Below are 13,781 nucleotides of genomic sequence, written 5' to 3'. Positions count from 1 at the left end.
TTTTGCTTGGGAGAGTGCATGTGATCAACACAGGGCCTATCAGCACTGTCCAGACAGAGGGTCAGGGAGGTCCTGCAGCCTCATAGGACAGGTCAGGGGAGAATGAAAACTCCTCCTAAAAGCTTTAACCAAACACTGATAGACTGCTATACACTGCTGATGAGAAAAGGTATTTAGCAGTTTATATTTACTAAAATAATTGCATTTCCATGTTCTGTGTACTGTGGGAGATCAGATCTAGTAAATGCAGGGTGTAGTAACACTTTGTTGTTGCAGAGAGGTTGTGTACCAAATGGTTTATTTGTTCTGAGTACAGTTCTTTATATTAAACTATACTGTATTATTAGCAGTTTGTATTACAAATAACTTTGTGATGTTTTTTTTTTCTTTTCCAGTTGGGGAGGGTTTGTGTTCCACAGCTACACAGACACCTGTCTTATTTGGACAAAATCTATTTTCTGGATGCCTCTTTAAAGTTGTCAGTGAAAGCTGCACTCAGCTGAGGTGCGAGATTGCTTTTCAATTGTACTACAACTTTACAACTATATTTTTCCTCACTTCCGCTTTAGTGAAATGATTGTCTCTCTGCGCTCTGTTTAATCTCTTCGCACTCTTTTTAAAAAAAAAAAAAAAAGTGTTTTTTTTTTTTTTTTTACATACACTTTTTAGCTAAAAATGAGACGATAAAGTAATAAATAAGCATCTATGAATAATTTAGCATTTCACTGCCAGTGCCATTTTTACATTTTTTTTTTTTTTTTTTTTTTTTTGTACACATGATAAAATGCACATTTTAGGCCTGAGTATTCGTTAAACCCCCTAATAGTATATAATTTTCTTAAATCGGGGACCCTGGAAAATAAAATGATGGTATGTGCAATTTTTTATGGTACATGATATAATCGCAAAAGTTTAGCAAATGCACATTTTCTGTAAAAAATATACTTAAGGTAATTTTAGTGCACGCAAATGCAATATACTGCCTCATTTTGGTAAAAAGAAAATTGTAATGAAAATAGTCTATAGGCGATGCTTTAAGGCCCTTATGGGTCATCTGTTTGGAGTTAACCGTGAATAATGGCCCTAGCACTATTGCTCTCACTGTGGTGTACTCAGTGACAGGGCCGGTGCTACCACTAGGCAAATTAGGCAGCCGCCTAGGACGCCCAGCCGCTGGTTTCAATACTCTGTCTCCCGCCAGTCCCCGAGCTATGTAGATTTTCGGTGCGGTGGTGACTGTATGCAGGGGATGTGATCCCGCGCTACAGCAAAACCACAAACAAATTTTATCCCTATAAATAAACCTGCAGTGTCTAAAATAGAGAACAAATAATATTTCTCTTATAGTGTAAAAAAATATTAATTTAAATAAACAAATAGACAAATAAATCAATCCAAGGGCATGAAGAGTAATAATCGTCTCTTAATATGATCTTCAAAAAATATATATATATATATAAAAAGTGCGTTAATCACAAGTGTCTGTGCAGAGAGATCACGCAGAAAAAGTTCCAGTAAAGGCAGTGGGCAAGGAGAGGTATAAATCCAAAAAATGAGCTCACAGAGCCCTCACCTTCATAACTTGAAAAATCAGCATGTAATGGACAGGAATCAGTTGTGTTGTTACCACTTCAACCACCAGGGGGTCCTCCGTTCCACTGTATGCACGACCACCCGAAGTGTCAGTCTAAGCCCATAGATAAGTAGTAATCCTATTGCGCCGATATCCACCACTAGGGGGTCCTCTACACCACCAAATGGGCGACCTCAAATAGACATCCCATCCAAGTCCTCATCCGACCTCGTCACCTCCGCTTGAGGGGGGGGGGGAATGAGGATGAAGGGCAAAGGTAGGAGAGAGAAGAAGCTCCAGTAGTGTAGTGTGTTATAATAAAAACAAAGTTTAATTCAATATAGTACACACAAGGCGTCTGAACGCCACTCTCAGGTCACTTCCGGTGCACTTTCAACCTACGGCCACTCCGGAAGTGACGTGAGAGTGGCGTTCAGACGCCTTGTGTGCTAATTCATGCTTGTTTTTAATATTTTTATTGTAAGAGTCCAACTACTATATTGAATTAAACCTTGTTTTTATTATAACATACTACACTATTGGAGCTTCTTCTCTCTCCTACCTTTGCCCTTCATCCTCATTTCCCCCCCCCCCCCCCCCCCTCGAGCGGAGGTGACAAGGTCGGATGAGGACTTGGATGGGATGGCTATTTGAGGTCGCCCATTTGGTGGTGTAGAGGACCCCCTAGTGGTGGATATCGGCGCAATAGGATTACTACTTATCTATGGGCTTAGACTGACACTTCGAGTGGTCGTGCATACAGTGGAACGGAGGACCCCCTGGTGGTTGAAGTGGTAACAACACAACTGATTCCTGTCCATTACATGCTGATTTTTCAAGTTATGAAGGTGAGGGCTCTGTGAGCTCATTTTTTGGATTTATACCTCTCTTTGCCCACTGCCTTTACTGGAACTTTTTCCGCGTGATCTCTCTGCACAGACACTTGTGATTAACGCACTTTTTATATATATATTTTTTGAAGATCATATTAAGAGACGATTATTACTCTTCATGCCCTTGGATTGATTTGTTTATTTGTCTATTTGTTTATTTAAATTAATATTTTTTTACACTATAAGAGAAATATTATTTGTTCTCTATTTTAGACACTGCAGGTTCATTTATAGGGATAAAATTTGTTTGTGGTTTTGCTGTAGCGCGGGATCACAATAAGCTTTCACTTTGATTTTGAGTGGATTGTGATACACTTTAGGTTCCGCTGCAGACAGCTGTTATTTATTCAATATATTGCACCTTTATGCACTGTATACACTTTATCATTGGTGATTCACTTTTGATGTGTGTTTTTTATTAGTCTTTTACAGCACATTTAGTAGAGCGAAGGCTTTTTCACATTTTTGTATGCAGAGGATGCCTCTGTCTGCAGCATGTAACTAACTCAGGTGTCAGCCACCCCGTCCGTAAGTAAGTAGTGTCAGAGGTGCAGAGCAGCACTGGAGGACTGTGCCTTGAAGGAACGTAAATGCACATCCCCTACGCGCCACTGCCTCTATGATCAGTGACCTGTCTGTCTCTCCCTCTCTGAGTCTCTGCCTCTGCCTAAACGCGATTCCTATACAGAGTCATGTGACCCTGCCATGTCACCGCCATTCGTAGAGGCCGATCTCCCTCCTGTACAGCGGCAGCATGTGCTATAGCCTAATCAGATTGGAGTAGTGGGCGCTCCGGGGCTGCAGCCTGGAGGTACCGAGGCAGGGTTTTTTTCCTGGCATGGCAAGGTCATCGGATGCATGTAGAGCCCCGGTGAGTGAAGAACACTGACACTATATTAGGAATCGGGTAGGTTAGTGTAATGGTCAGGTAGGTTAGTGTAGGGGTCAGGTAGGTTAGAGTAGTGGTCAGATTGGCTAGTGCAGTGGCCAGGTAAGTCAGTGTAGGGGTCATGTAGGTTACTGTAAGTGTCAGGTAGGTCAGTGTAGGGGGTCTGGTAGGTCAGTGTAATGATCAGGCAAGTCAGTGTAGGGATAAGGTAGCTCAGTGTAGGTAGGCCAGTGTAAGGGTCAGGTAGGTCACATGGGCAGGGCAAAGGGCGTGGAGTCAGGGGCGGTGCGGAAAAATGAGGTTTCGTCTAGGGTGTCAACAATCCTTGCACCATCCCTGCTCAGTGATCTATAATGTGTAGCACAATCACCGTGCTGGTGGTGGGTTAAAATATTGTTAATTCTATTTTTTTTTTTTTTTTTTTTATATATACATAACTTTACAATAACCCCCTATGTGATAGCATAGAGCCCTGATGTCTCTCCTGCACTCCACTGCAGCTAATGGAGCACAAATTGTTCTGGTGCTTAGGAAGTGAAATGCGCCAAAATCACTTTCACCCGCCTAGAGTGTGTAAAACCAGAAGTCCTAATTAGTGACTAACAAAAAAATATGTAGAACAAATAATTCTGCGCTTTTGAGGGATTTTTTTTTCCATCTAGCTTTTAATTGTAGATTAGATATTAACCACACAAGTGCATTGTGTTTTAATGAGTCAACTGACTAAAGCTGAATTAAGTGATACACAAGTATGGCTGCCCCCATGTACATATAAAACTATACAAAAATACAGTTTTGTAAACTATTGACTATTAAACTATTATATATAGATGGGGATACTATACATTTCCTCTTAAATTGTACCATTTTTATTTATCATTGGATTGTGGTAAAATGATTCCTGGTTCTCCTACATGAGGCTTGTGGTCTGTTCACTTGGTGCTTCTTCTCAGTGTTTACAGAAAAAATAAGCAAAAGCCCTGAAACAGAAGGATGTTAAACTACCTGGATGCCTCCTATGTTGCTTCAACAGACTGTGAGCTCTTTATTAGATAATCTCTGTGGAAGCTCAGGAGATTTTTACACACAGCAGAACTGTGGTGGATAAAAATTCTTCGATCACCTGCAGGGAGCAGTTTTTCTTCATGTGTTTTTGATGCTTTTTTCAAATTTTATGTTTAAAGCTGTTTTCCCAGGGATTTAGCCACTGTCTAAAATCTGCTGGCTTACCATGCATTAAGTCCAACAAGGTGCATGTCCCCTCGTGGACTTTTTTTCTTTTTGTTTACATCTGACAGTTTTTTACTGAGCGCTAAGAGTACAGCTGTCGTCCTCCATCTGGAAAATGAGGAGGGGCTCTATCTGACTTGCTGAATCTTTTATTGCACAATGTGAGAAGCTCACAGTGTGCTGGAAAATCAAGTAAACAGCAGATTTAAAACGTAGTAGCTTGATTTGTACAGCCCAGTGTTACACTAGTCATGTACCATGACTTGTAAAATATTTCAATACTAAATAATAATATGAAAAATGTAGAAGTATGTAAAAGCTTCATTAAGTGTCATTAATTGAATGAAGTGTCTTTATTGCAGGGAGAAAGCGCTACAGTTCCTGCAATCACTGGTTACAGTCAATTACATTGCCATGAGAGGAAACTCAAATGTTGGCGACCCTAGTGAATGGGTATCTATAATATGTGAGTATTATGGAACTCAGGAGAAAAAAAGTTTTTAGTTTAGTTAGGTCTGAATATTTTCTAAAATATATTTATATTTCATTATGTAATCTGCTGCTTTGTATCAGTTTAGATCTAAAGTTGCCTAATTGTTTTAGCTTAAGAGCATTATATATGATTTAGCCCTCATGCACACAGGCTGTTAAAAAAACGTTATGAAAACGCCAGTATCTTTGCAGTGATTTTTTTTTAACTTTTTTCAGCGTTTTTGCAATAGCGTTTTTTAGCGTTTTTGAGCGTTTTTCTGCGTTAGCGTTTTTGAGCGTTTTTTTTTTTTTTTTTTTTCAATGGATCAAAAACGCTAAAAAACGTTGGTGAATGATGTTTTGAGCGTTTTTCAGCGTTTTTCAGCGTTAGAGCGTTTTTACAGCTGAAAAACGTCTTTCAGAACCCACTGGTCCTGGGTTTTTTTTTACAGCTTAAAAACGCCTATGCCACTTGCAGCTCAAAAACGCCTAGGTGGGCATGAAGCCATAGACTAACATAGACAGGCCTTTTTAAGCTGCAAAAAAGCTCAAAAAAGCAGCTGTAAAAACGTCCGTGTGCATGAGGACTAAAAGTAAAGCCTAGTACACACTACTAGTTTTTTCCCAGCAGGTTGAACGAAAAAAAACTGACAGCTCAGGTCAGAGCCACTGTACTAACAATCCAATGTTAGTACAGTGATCTCTCCTGCCGAGCTATCGTTCGGCAGTTGGTTATCCAGCATGCTCGTCCAACAGAAGTCGGCCGAATGGCTTCCATACACACTTGCTGATTGGTGACTGGGTTTTATTCGGCGATGTCGGCAGATATGATCCGTCCATTAGGTGCGCTGCCCCCTCTCTCCAGGCCACCCCCTATTCATGCGTCCTGCCTCTTTCGGGGCACCGGGCGTATGAATTACAGCGGCGGGGGATTTTTTTGCAGCACCTGAATAGAGCCAGAGTCTCTAATAGGCTTCAGAATAGAGTGGACTCAGGTCACAGAGCATGCGACTGGAGCCCACCCAGGTGTGTTATAACAGCAAAATGGATATTCGCTGTTGAAACACTGATCCTCAATCCGGCCAATCAGAAGCGGGTGTGGGACCCCATTTTTCGAAGACTCCCGATTGGCCGCCGAGGAGGAACGGAAGCCGCCATGATGGAGAATGGGAGACCACTGCCGAGCAGGGGGAAGCCGCCGGTGATGGGGTAAGTGCTGCTGACTGACCGATGGTGGGGGGGGGGGGTTGGGGTTATACTGTCTGCCACCTCCCCAAAACAAATTTCCACCAGCCGCCACTGGATGTCAGCATCTGGCTTTAGAAAGTTTTTACAAATGAAACCCCATGTTTTGCTCTCTTATATTGAAAGCATTTAATATTTCCTAATGCTGGAAAGTATTTCTAGTTAATTATCTAGAATTATCCATAAATGTAATGAAAGAAAGTTGTTGTTTGATGGTGTTTAAAAAGTTATTCTTTTCATTGAGTGATATTGGAATATTTTTTTTTAAAGCTAGTGTACTCAGTGTAATGTAGGCTTGCCATAGAAAAGAAAATCAATTAGTAGTTTTAAAATCTGAACTCCATGGAAAGGGAAAAACTCCGATCCTTGACGCCCACAGGCTGTAAGACTGTTCCCTGCAGCTTCTTCTTCCCTATGCTCCAGTAGTCACAGGTTCAGGTTCATTAAGTTCAATGCAGAGCCCATAGCCCTATAATGGACATGAGGACTTTGAGGAACAGTCCGCTGCTTGAGCATAGGGGGGTAGAGGAGAGCTCTGGCAGTTGGGGGGGGGGGGGGGGAGCAGAGGATCAGATAAGTGACACTACTTTTTGTGGCCCCCTGGATATAAATGAGCATTCAACTCTTTCAGTGCAGGCCCCACTGCAAAGGAGAATTTTTCCTTTCTGCAGAGAGGGGCTTTATGCTATTTGTAGTGGTCTCCAGTTATGCAATGTGGCTCAGACAACTTTGTTAATGCATGTGCACTATCTATAGGTATGTGCACACTGACAAGGAGGAGACAGTTGTTGAATGGTAATGACCTGAACCCTTTCTTTGGTTGCTATGGGCTTCATCTCCACTGTCCAATTATGCTGCACTTATAAATTAATGAATTGATTACTTAACCATTTGCTATTTATGGTTATATTTGTTTTAAAATACGGTGTGGTATAGGGGGGGATAGGTTGTGTGAATTAATCAAGCGATATGATTTTTGTCTAGATGTGCTACCCAATACTACATGTACAGGGAACTGTGCTGCAGAAAATGTAATGTGTTTAAAGGTACCATCGAACGTGAACATTGAGATCATTACAGCTGTGACAGGTGCAGTGGAAGGCATTCCGCAGGAAGAGATTCTGGCAGCCAAAGTCAGGTAATATCAACCACTGTGTACTGCTTTCTTTTTTTTTTTTTTTTTTTATGTGTTTCCTGGTCTCTTGTTCACAACCTGATTTAAATTAAAGTGATACTAAAGTCTCTTTTAAAAATTTAAAAATAACAAACATGTTCTACTTACCTGCTCTGTGCAGTTGGTTTTGCACAGAGCAGCTCGGATCCTCCTCTTCTTGGGTCCCTCGCTGGCCCTCCTGCCGAGTGCCCCCACAGCAAGCAGCTTGCTATGGGGGCACTTGAAGCCGAGCCACTGCTCTGTGTGTCTATTCAGACACACAGTCCCTCTCTCTCTCTCCTCATTGGCTCACTGACTTTGATTAACAGCAGTGGGAGCCAGTGACGCCCCACTGATGTCTCAGCCAATGAGGAGGGAGAGTCCTGGACAGCCGAGACTCTCGTGCAACATTGCTAGATCAAGATGGGACTCATGTAAGTATTAGCGGGCTGAGGGGGGCTGCTGCACACAGAAGGTTTTTTTATCTTAATGCAAAGAATGCATTAAGATGAGAAGCCTTCTGAATTCAGAACCACTTTAATGTAAACAGTGTGGTTTTTAATATGTTTTATTTGATCTGTACTTGTTTTATTCCTTTTTTAGTTACTCAACTATTAATGTGGAGTGTGTATCTGCCTGTAATGTGTCTCTGCCGCTCACAAGCTCTGTGCAGTTCATCCAAGTCCCAGCTCAGCCACTTCCAACTATCACAAGGTAAATAAGGAATATGGTACAAACAAAAGCAACATGTTATGAGAGCTGTAAATGCACTTATGCTATCCCCAATTTTATCTTCTAGCCCCCTGAACAGTATCTTATTGAATAACCATGGGGCAGGAAAGTTAGTTTCAGTTGAAAAGCTGCCAATATGCTGCTTTTAGATTTAAGAGGGGATCATTGTTTGTATGAGCTGCCTGCTGAGCACTGCAGAAAACCTATTAAACTTGAAAGGCTGGCTTAAAGACTTTATGGGGAAGTCATTTGGAGGGGGTTGTAGACACCCTTTAGCATCTTGTCAGGGTGCTGCACCGAAAGTGCAATTGTACCCAGTCAGAGACAGGTATGTAAATATATGTCAGTGCTGGTTGGAGTGTCTGTACTGGACACTCTTTCCTCAGTGCACCTCCTCCCTGCCCACTATGCCCGTCACAACGATAAGCGCATGGCGAGAAGTTTTGTTCTAGGGGTGTCCAGAGCCTGATAGGGAGACTAAGAAAATAGTTCCTTGTTGAGTTGGCTTTACTTTTGATTGACATACAGAGGTGTCCTGTGAATCCATGACCGCTATACAGACCAATAGAATCTTTTGAAACTGCCCACTGCTATGCGCTATCAGTCAAAAGAAAGGCATCCCTGATGGAGAACAAATCTCTCGGTTCCACCTACCCCGTGACCACTCATTTCCCAAATATGGACATTGCAACATGCCCCACTCTGATGAATGGCATACCTTGGTACGCCAGCTCAGAGCTGGTGATAAACACTGCCAGTTTCTTCACCTGCAAACTGGTGGTAATTGTTTAAGAATCAGACTCTTATAGTGGCATTAATGTTCCTGACAGTGGTGCAAATGTCTAATTAGGAGCAGGTCGTTCTTAAGGAGACTAAAGTTGACCATACACTGAGAATTTCATCCCTGATTTGACTTTTGGCCAGTGACTGCTAGAAAAGCTTCAGCAAAACAGCAGCTGCATGCAATCAGAAGGCTAAACTGGCCATACACTCTGAGCATTTCATCCCTGGTTTGACTTTTGGCCAGTGACTCTGATGGAAATTTTTTGGCAAAACAGCAGCTGCAGGCAATCAGGAGGCCAAAGCTGGCCATACACTTAGAATTTTGTAGAGAGAGAGTATCACCGCTCCAGGTGGGTCAGATCAAGGTAAAAGGCATCTCCTACAGTCTAGAAGTCCAGGTGCTGGCAATGCTTTGGCAGTTAGACATCAAAGAAATTCTGGACAGCCGCACTCCAAAAATATTTGCCTTTATTCAATAAGGTGTCATCCAAAATACAGGTCACAGCAAAGTGGAACAAAGCTTACGCGTTTCGCACTACAAGGAGGGCTTAGTCACAGCTATGACCAAGCCCTCCTTGTAGTGTGAAACGCGTAAGCTTTGTTCTACTTTTGTTCTGTGACCTGTATTTTGGATGACACCTTATCGAATAAAGGCAAATATTTTTGGAGTGTCCAGAATTTTTTTGATGTCTAACTACTTAGAATTTTGTCCCAGGTATTACTTTGTCCTGTGACCCTCCTAGAACATTTTTTTTTTTTAATTTTGTTTCTTGAACAAAAAGCAATCTGTCAGAGTATGACCAGCATAACAATGTGTTACTGAGGGAAACAATAGTGGTTGGAACAGGTTTTTTTAGAATTTTTTTTTTTTTTTTTTCTAATAGCAGTTGTCTGGTGATACCTGTCAGACATACTGCACAGGAGACAAATGCAGGATTATAATATAGTTAAACACAGAATTATTTTCCCTGTCCCTACTTTTTTTTTCAATAATGTAATTTACATTCCAGTCCTATTCTTATCTTGTTGCCAAGTCTGTGTTAATGACTTCTCTGATGCTTTCAGATTCCAAACAAATTACACAGAATATAACTGTGAGAAGAATGACGTGTGCTGGCAGCAACTTGCCTATCCACTTACCAAATACTACACAGGTATAGACAGTCATTTTTTAATAAACTCTTTTCCCTACCTGAGCCTGCCCAGTTATCCAGATCAACTTTTATAGTTTGACATTTAAGTAAAAACATAAAAAAATATGAACATACAAATATATTTCCCGTATAACATACTTTGAATGCTGCTCGCGGCCATAAATATATGGCTACTGTCTTTCTCGTGTATTTTATTTTCCCTTTTTCTCTTGTTGCTTTTTGTTTTTTCTTGGTTGTTTTTTGTAAACCTACAAAATCTTTAATAAAAAGCCATTTCGTAAAAAGTACAAATATAAAATATAGCATTACTGGAAATTTAAATAACATTTTCCAGGCAATGCTGAAAGAATTCTGAAGATCATAATTTTAATTCTTATGCCTTGTTTTTGCCATAATACTATAATCTTTTTTTTTTTTTTTTTCAAAAATGCACACCCTTATTCTGTATACTTAGTGGTAATCTTAGAGATGCATGTGGTGAGCAACACAGCTCAGGTTCTTTGTGACATTCAAATGATGGGGTTTGGGAATAGAGGTGTCTACCATTCCCAACCACCACTAGCCTGAACCATTAGTACAAGACAGGACGGCATATGAATTCTAATGATCTAGGGCTATGGCTGAACTTACCACCTGCATGTACAATATTGGCAGAAATCTATATAAACCTGACAAGACAGTGTTGTCCTAATCTTCAAGCGTATCTTAACCAAAATAAAAAAACGAATATAACATATTGCAGCTTATCAGTCCTTAGACAAGGTAGCACATTCATTTTTTATTTATTTATTTTTTTTCACTTTGTTTTCACCTGGTAATTCTGCCTATAACACACATCTTGTCCCCGAGTAGCTAAACTAACTTCTCCGCTGTATCTATGGAGGTAGCTCTGGTTACCACCCAGGCTAGATTTTAAACATTCGCCTTTGCTCATCTTCATTACATGGGGAGTATGGTTTACAAATGGAATATAACAGTTCATATCACAAGAAATGGCCTTGCATTTCTAGCAAGATCCACTGGTATTTTCTGAAGTTGCTGAAAAAGTTCTGAAAAAACTACTGCAGCAACTTAATTTGAAGACTGGTAAGCTGCAATATATTATGTTTTTGTTTTCAGGTTTACACTTTAGTTGTCTAAATGGGGTCCATTGTAGTCTAATTTTCACGTTTTAGCAGAGAAAAACTACGCCCCCTGTACACTTCTGCCACTAAAGCCCAAACTTTTCAAAATTTGCCATGTTCTCTGTCTTCAGTGATGTCATCATGGACTTGTACAGAGTAATAGTTTGAGCAGTTATGGATTAGCTTTCAGTGTGAACAAGCTTGGCCATTTTCCTATCATCACTCTCAATAATCAGGCATTTTTACCCATGGAGTTGCCATTTTCTGGATGTTTTTGCACAATTCTTTGTAAACTCAAGACCCTGTAGTGCATGAAAATTCCACGAGAGTTGCACAACCACCACATCATGCACCAAAATTAATTCTATAAATTTGCAGTAAATATACATCTTTATATTGTAGAACGGTATAATGTTTAAACAATGAGAAACCTTTTAACCATATCTACATGCTTCATGTTTTGGTTTGCTGCCACATAATTTACTGACTGTGCTTCAATGTGCAGACATACCTAATGATTAGGTTTAATTTATATTTTTCTTATACAAGACTTTAAAGTGGCTTGTGGTACATACTCTAGGTAGAGCAAGCAGTAAACTGAAAAGACTGGATGGAGTTTTTCTGTTCCACAATTTAAATTTTGTTACTGCCTGTTAATCATCACAAAAGTAAATATTCTCTGCATTAGGCCTCATGCACACGAGACTCCAGTGCAAACTCTGCTGAACACATGTTTTTAAAAGCTGAAACCGGCATTTAGAAACGCCCGTTTTGCCACGTTTGCATGCCGCGTTTAGCCGTGTTTATCCGCGTTTGCGTCTAGAAGCGCCTGCAGAGCAGAAAATAACATTTTGCGACCCAACTTTGGGGCCCCATATCTCGGGGCCACTTGGTGCTAGAAACCCCAGACCTAGCACTATAACATTTCCAAATTTGGGGTTCCTAGCACTAAGTGGCCCCAAGATACGGGGCCCCAAAGTCGGGTCGCAAAATGTCAAGCACTTCTGCAGCAGAGAATGACATTTTGTGAGCCAACTTTGGGGCCAAATATCTCAGGGCCACTTAGTGCTAGGAACCCCAAATTTGGATATGTTATAGTGCTAGTCCAACTGTGTTAGCACACCATTTGGGGTTCCTAGCTCCATGTGGCCCCAAAGTCAGGTTGTAAAAAACACTTATAAACGCAAACACGTGTTTGGCGTCTGAAACATGGAAAACTTTTGCGTCTGAACCCATTTGTTTTGCTTCTGGAAAAACGAGGTTAAACGCAACTGCCTAAACGCCAAAAAACGAGACTGTGTACATGGACACATAGGATAAAATTGAATGGGTTCAGGGGCAGTTGAAAAAAGTGTCCAACTGCCTCTGAACACGAGTTTAACAGCGTCTCGTGTGCATGAGGCCTTAGAGTCCACTAGTAATGGCTACCAAACAGATTTGGTCATTTAAATGACATTTAATAAAAATCTGCATGTGTCTGCAGTGTTCGAGCTGCATTATTTTATTTTTTTCCTTTTTGTTGTACAATGTTATTTATATACCTAGGACCACAGCATAGCTACATGTGTCAGACAAAGGCTGTGAAGATGGTTTTCCAGGGCTGGCCAAATTAATGTAGAGTTCAGAGACTAGTAGGACCAGTCTCTTGAGACTAGAATAAAATAAATGAAAAAACTAATTGATGGTTCTGTCTGATTTTAGGGGAGCCCTACCATCTAACGCTAGCCAAAGGTATGATCCTAGCTTTCTTCTTTATAAGTGCCGCAGTCCTAGGAGGTCCATGGGACAGAATACGTAAAGCCTGGTATAAAACACTGTAACCATGAATGATTTCTTGCTGTAATGTAAATATATGTAAAACACTATATTTTTTAACATTTAAATAAAAATAAATAATGAATAACAATAATAAACTCTTCTTGATTTTTTTTTTTTTAATTATATGGTATAATAATGTTGCATGATTCTTCCACTAATACACCTGAAAGGCTTTGCCTAGGCTATGTACAGTATATTTCATTTATTGTCTGGGGACCTATGGGGCATATTTATAAATTATTTTCTTCTAAACCTCTTCATATCCATGATGATAGATTTATACTGCCACCTTCAGGTGATTAGACACTGGGGAAAAAAAGACAGCAAGTTCCGTATTAGGAATAACTCCTCCCCATTAGGCAAGGCTTAAGTTTTTTTGCTAGTGTCTTGGGTGATGGTCATGTCCTGCATAGTCTCTGCACAAAACCATAGCTACCTTCACAACAGTTCCACCTGGGATTTAGAGACTAGCTCTTTCTGGGTCATTTTCTTATGACTTCTCTATGCTTAGAGGAACTCTGCTTTGCCCACCATGATGGGTGAAGAAAGGACCTTTTAAAGGGTCCTGTAGCAGGGCTGGTGAGTGCCCTGGAGTAGTCCTTGCTGGTACCCTCTCTTGGTGACACCACCTGGAGCAGGACAGACTGTATGTCAACATTAGCTATCAGTCCAAACTTGGCAAAGATGTAAAAACTCTATCTTTTGCCCATAGTTGG

At 40.6% G+C, this 13,781-nt stretch overlaps 1 protein-coding gene across 1 annotated transcript in view; it reads left to right on the top strand.

Annotated features, from left to right (window-relative positions):
- The window catches only part of TCTN2 (tectonic family member 2), a 58,469-nt gene extending 45,309 nt beyond the window's left edge, over window positions 1–13,160 (top strand). The window contains exons 13-18 of the mRNA XM_073627627.1: window positions 396–504; window positions 4,948–5,051; window positions 7,286–7,439; window positions 8,058–8,168; window positions 10,035–10,123; window positions 12,949–13,160. Coding sequence (XP_073483728.1) covers window positions 396–504; window positions 4,948–5,051; window positions 7,286–7,439; window positions 8,058–8,168; window positions 10,035–10,123; window positions 12,949–13,067 — 686 coding nt within the window. The 3' untranslated portion in view covers window positions 13,068–13,160. The remainder of the gene's footprint in view (window positions 1–395; window positions 505–4,947; window positions 5,052–7,285; window positions 7,440–8,057; window positions 8,169–10,034; window positions 10,124–12,948) is intronic.
- The last annotated feature ends 621 nt before the right edge of the window (window positions 13,161–13,781 follow it).

The sequence above is a fragment of the Aquarana catesbeiana genome, linkage group LG01 (assembly GCF_042186555.1).
Source record: "Aquarana catesbeiana isolate 2022-GZ linkage group LG01, ASM4218655v1, whole genome shotgun sequence".
Taxonomy (NCBI): Eukaryota; Metazoa; Chordata; class Amphibia; order Anura; family Ranidae; genus Aquarana; species Aquarana catesbeiana.
Note: the sequence above shows the minus strand (reverse complement) of the source record. Positions and strands in the feature narration are given on the sequence as shown.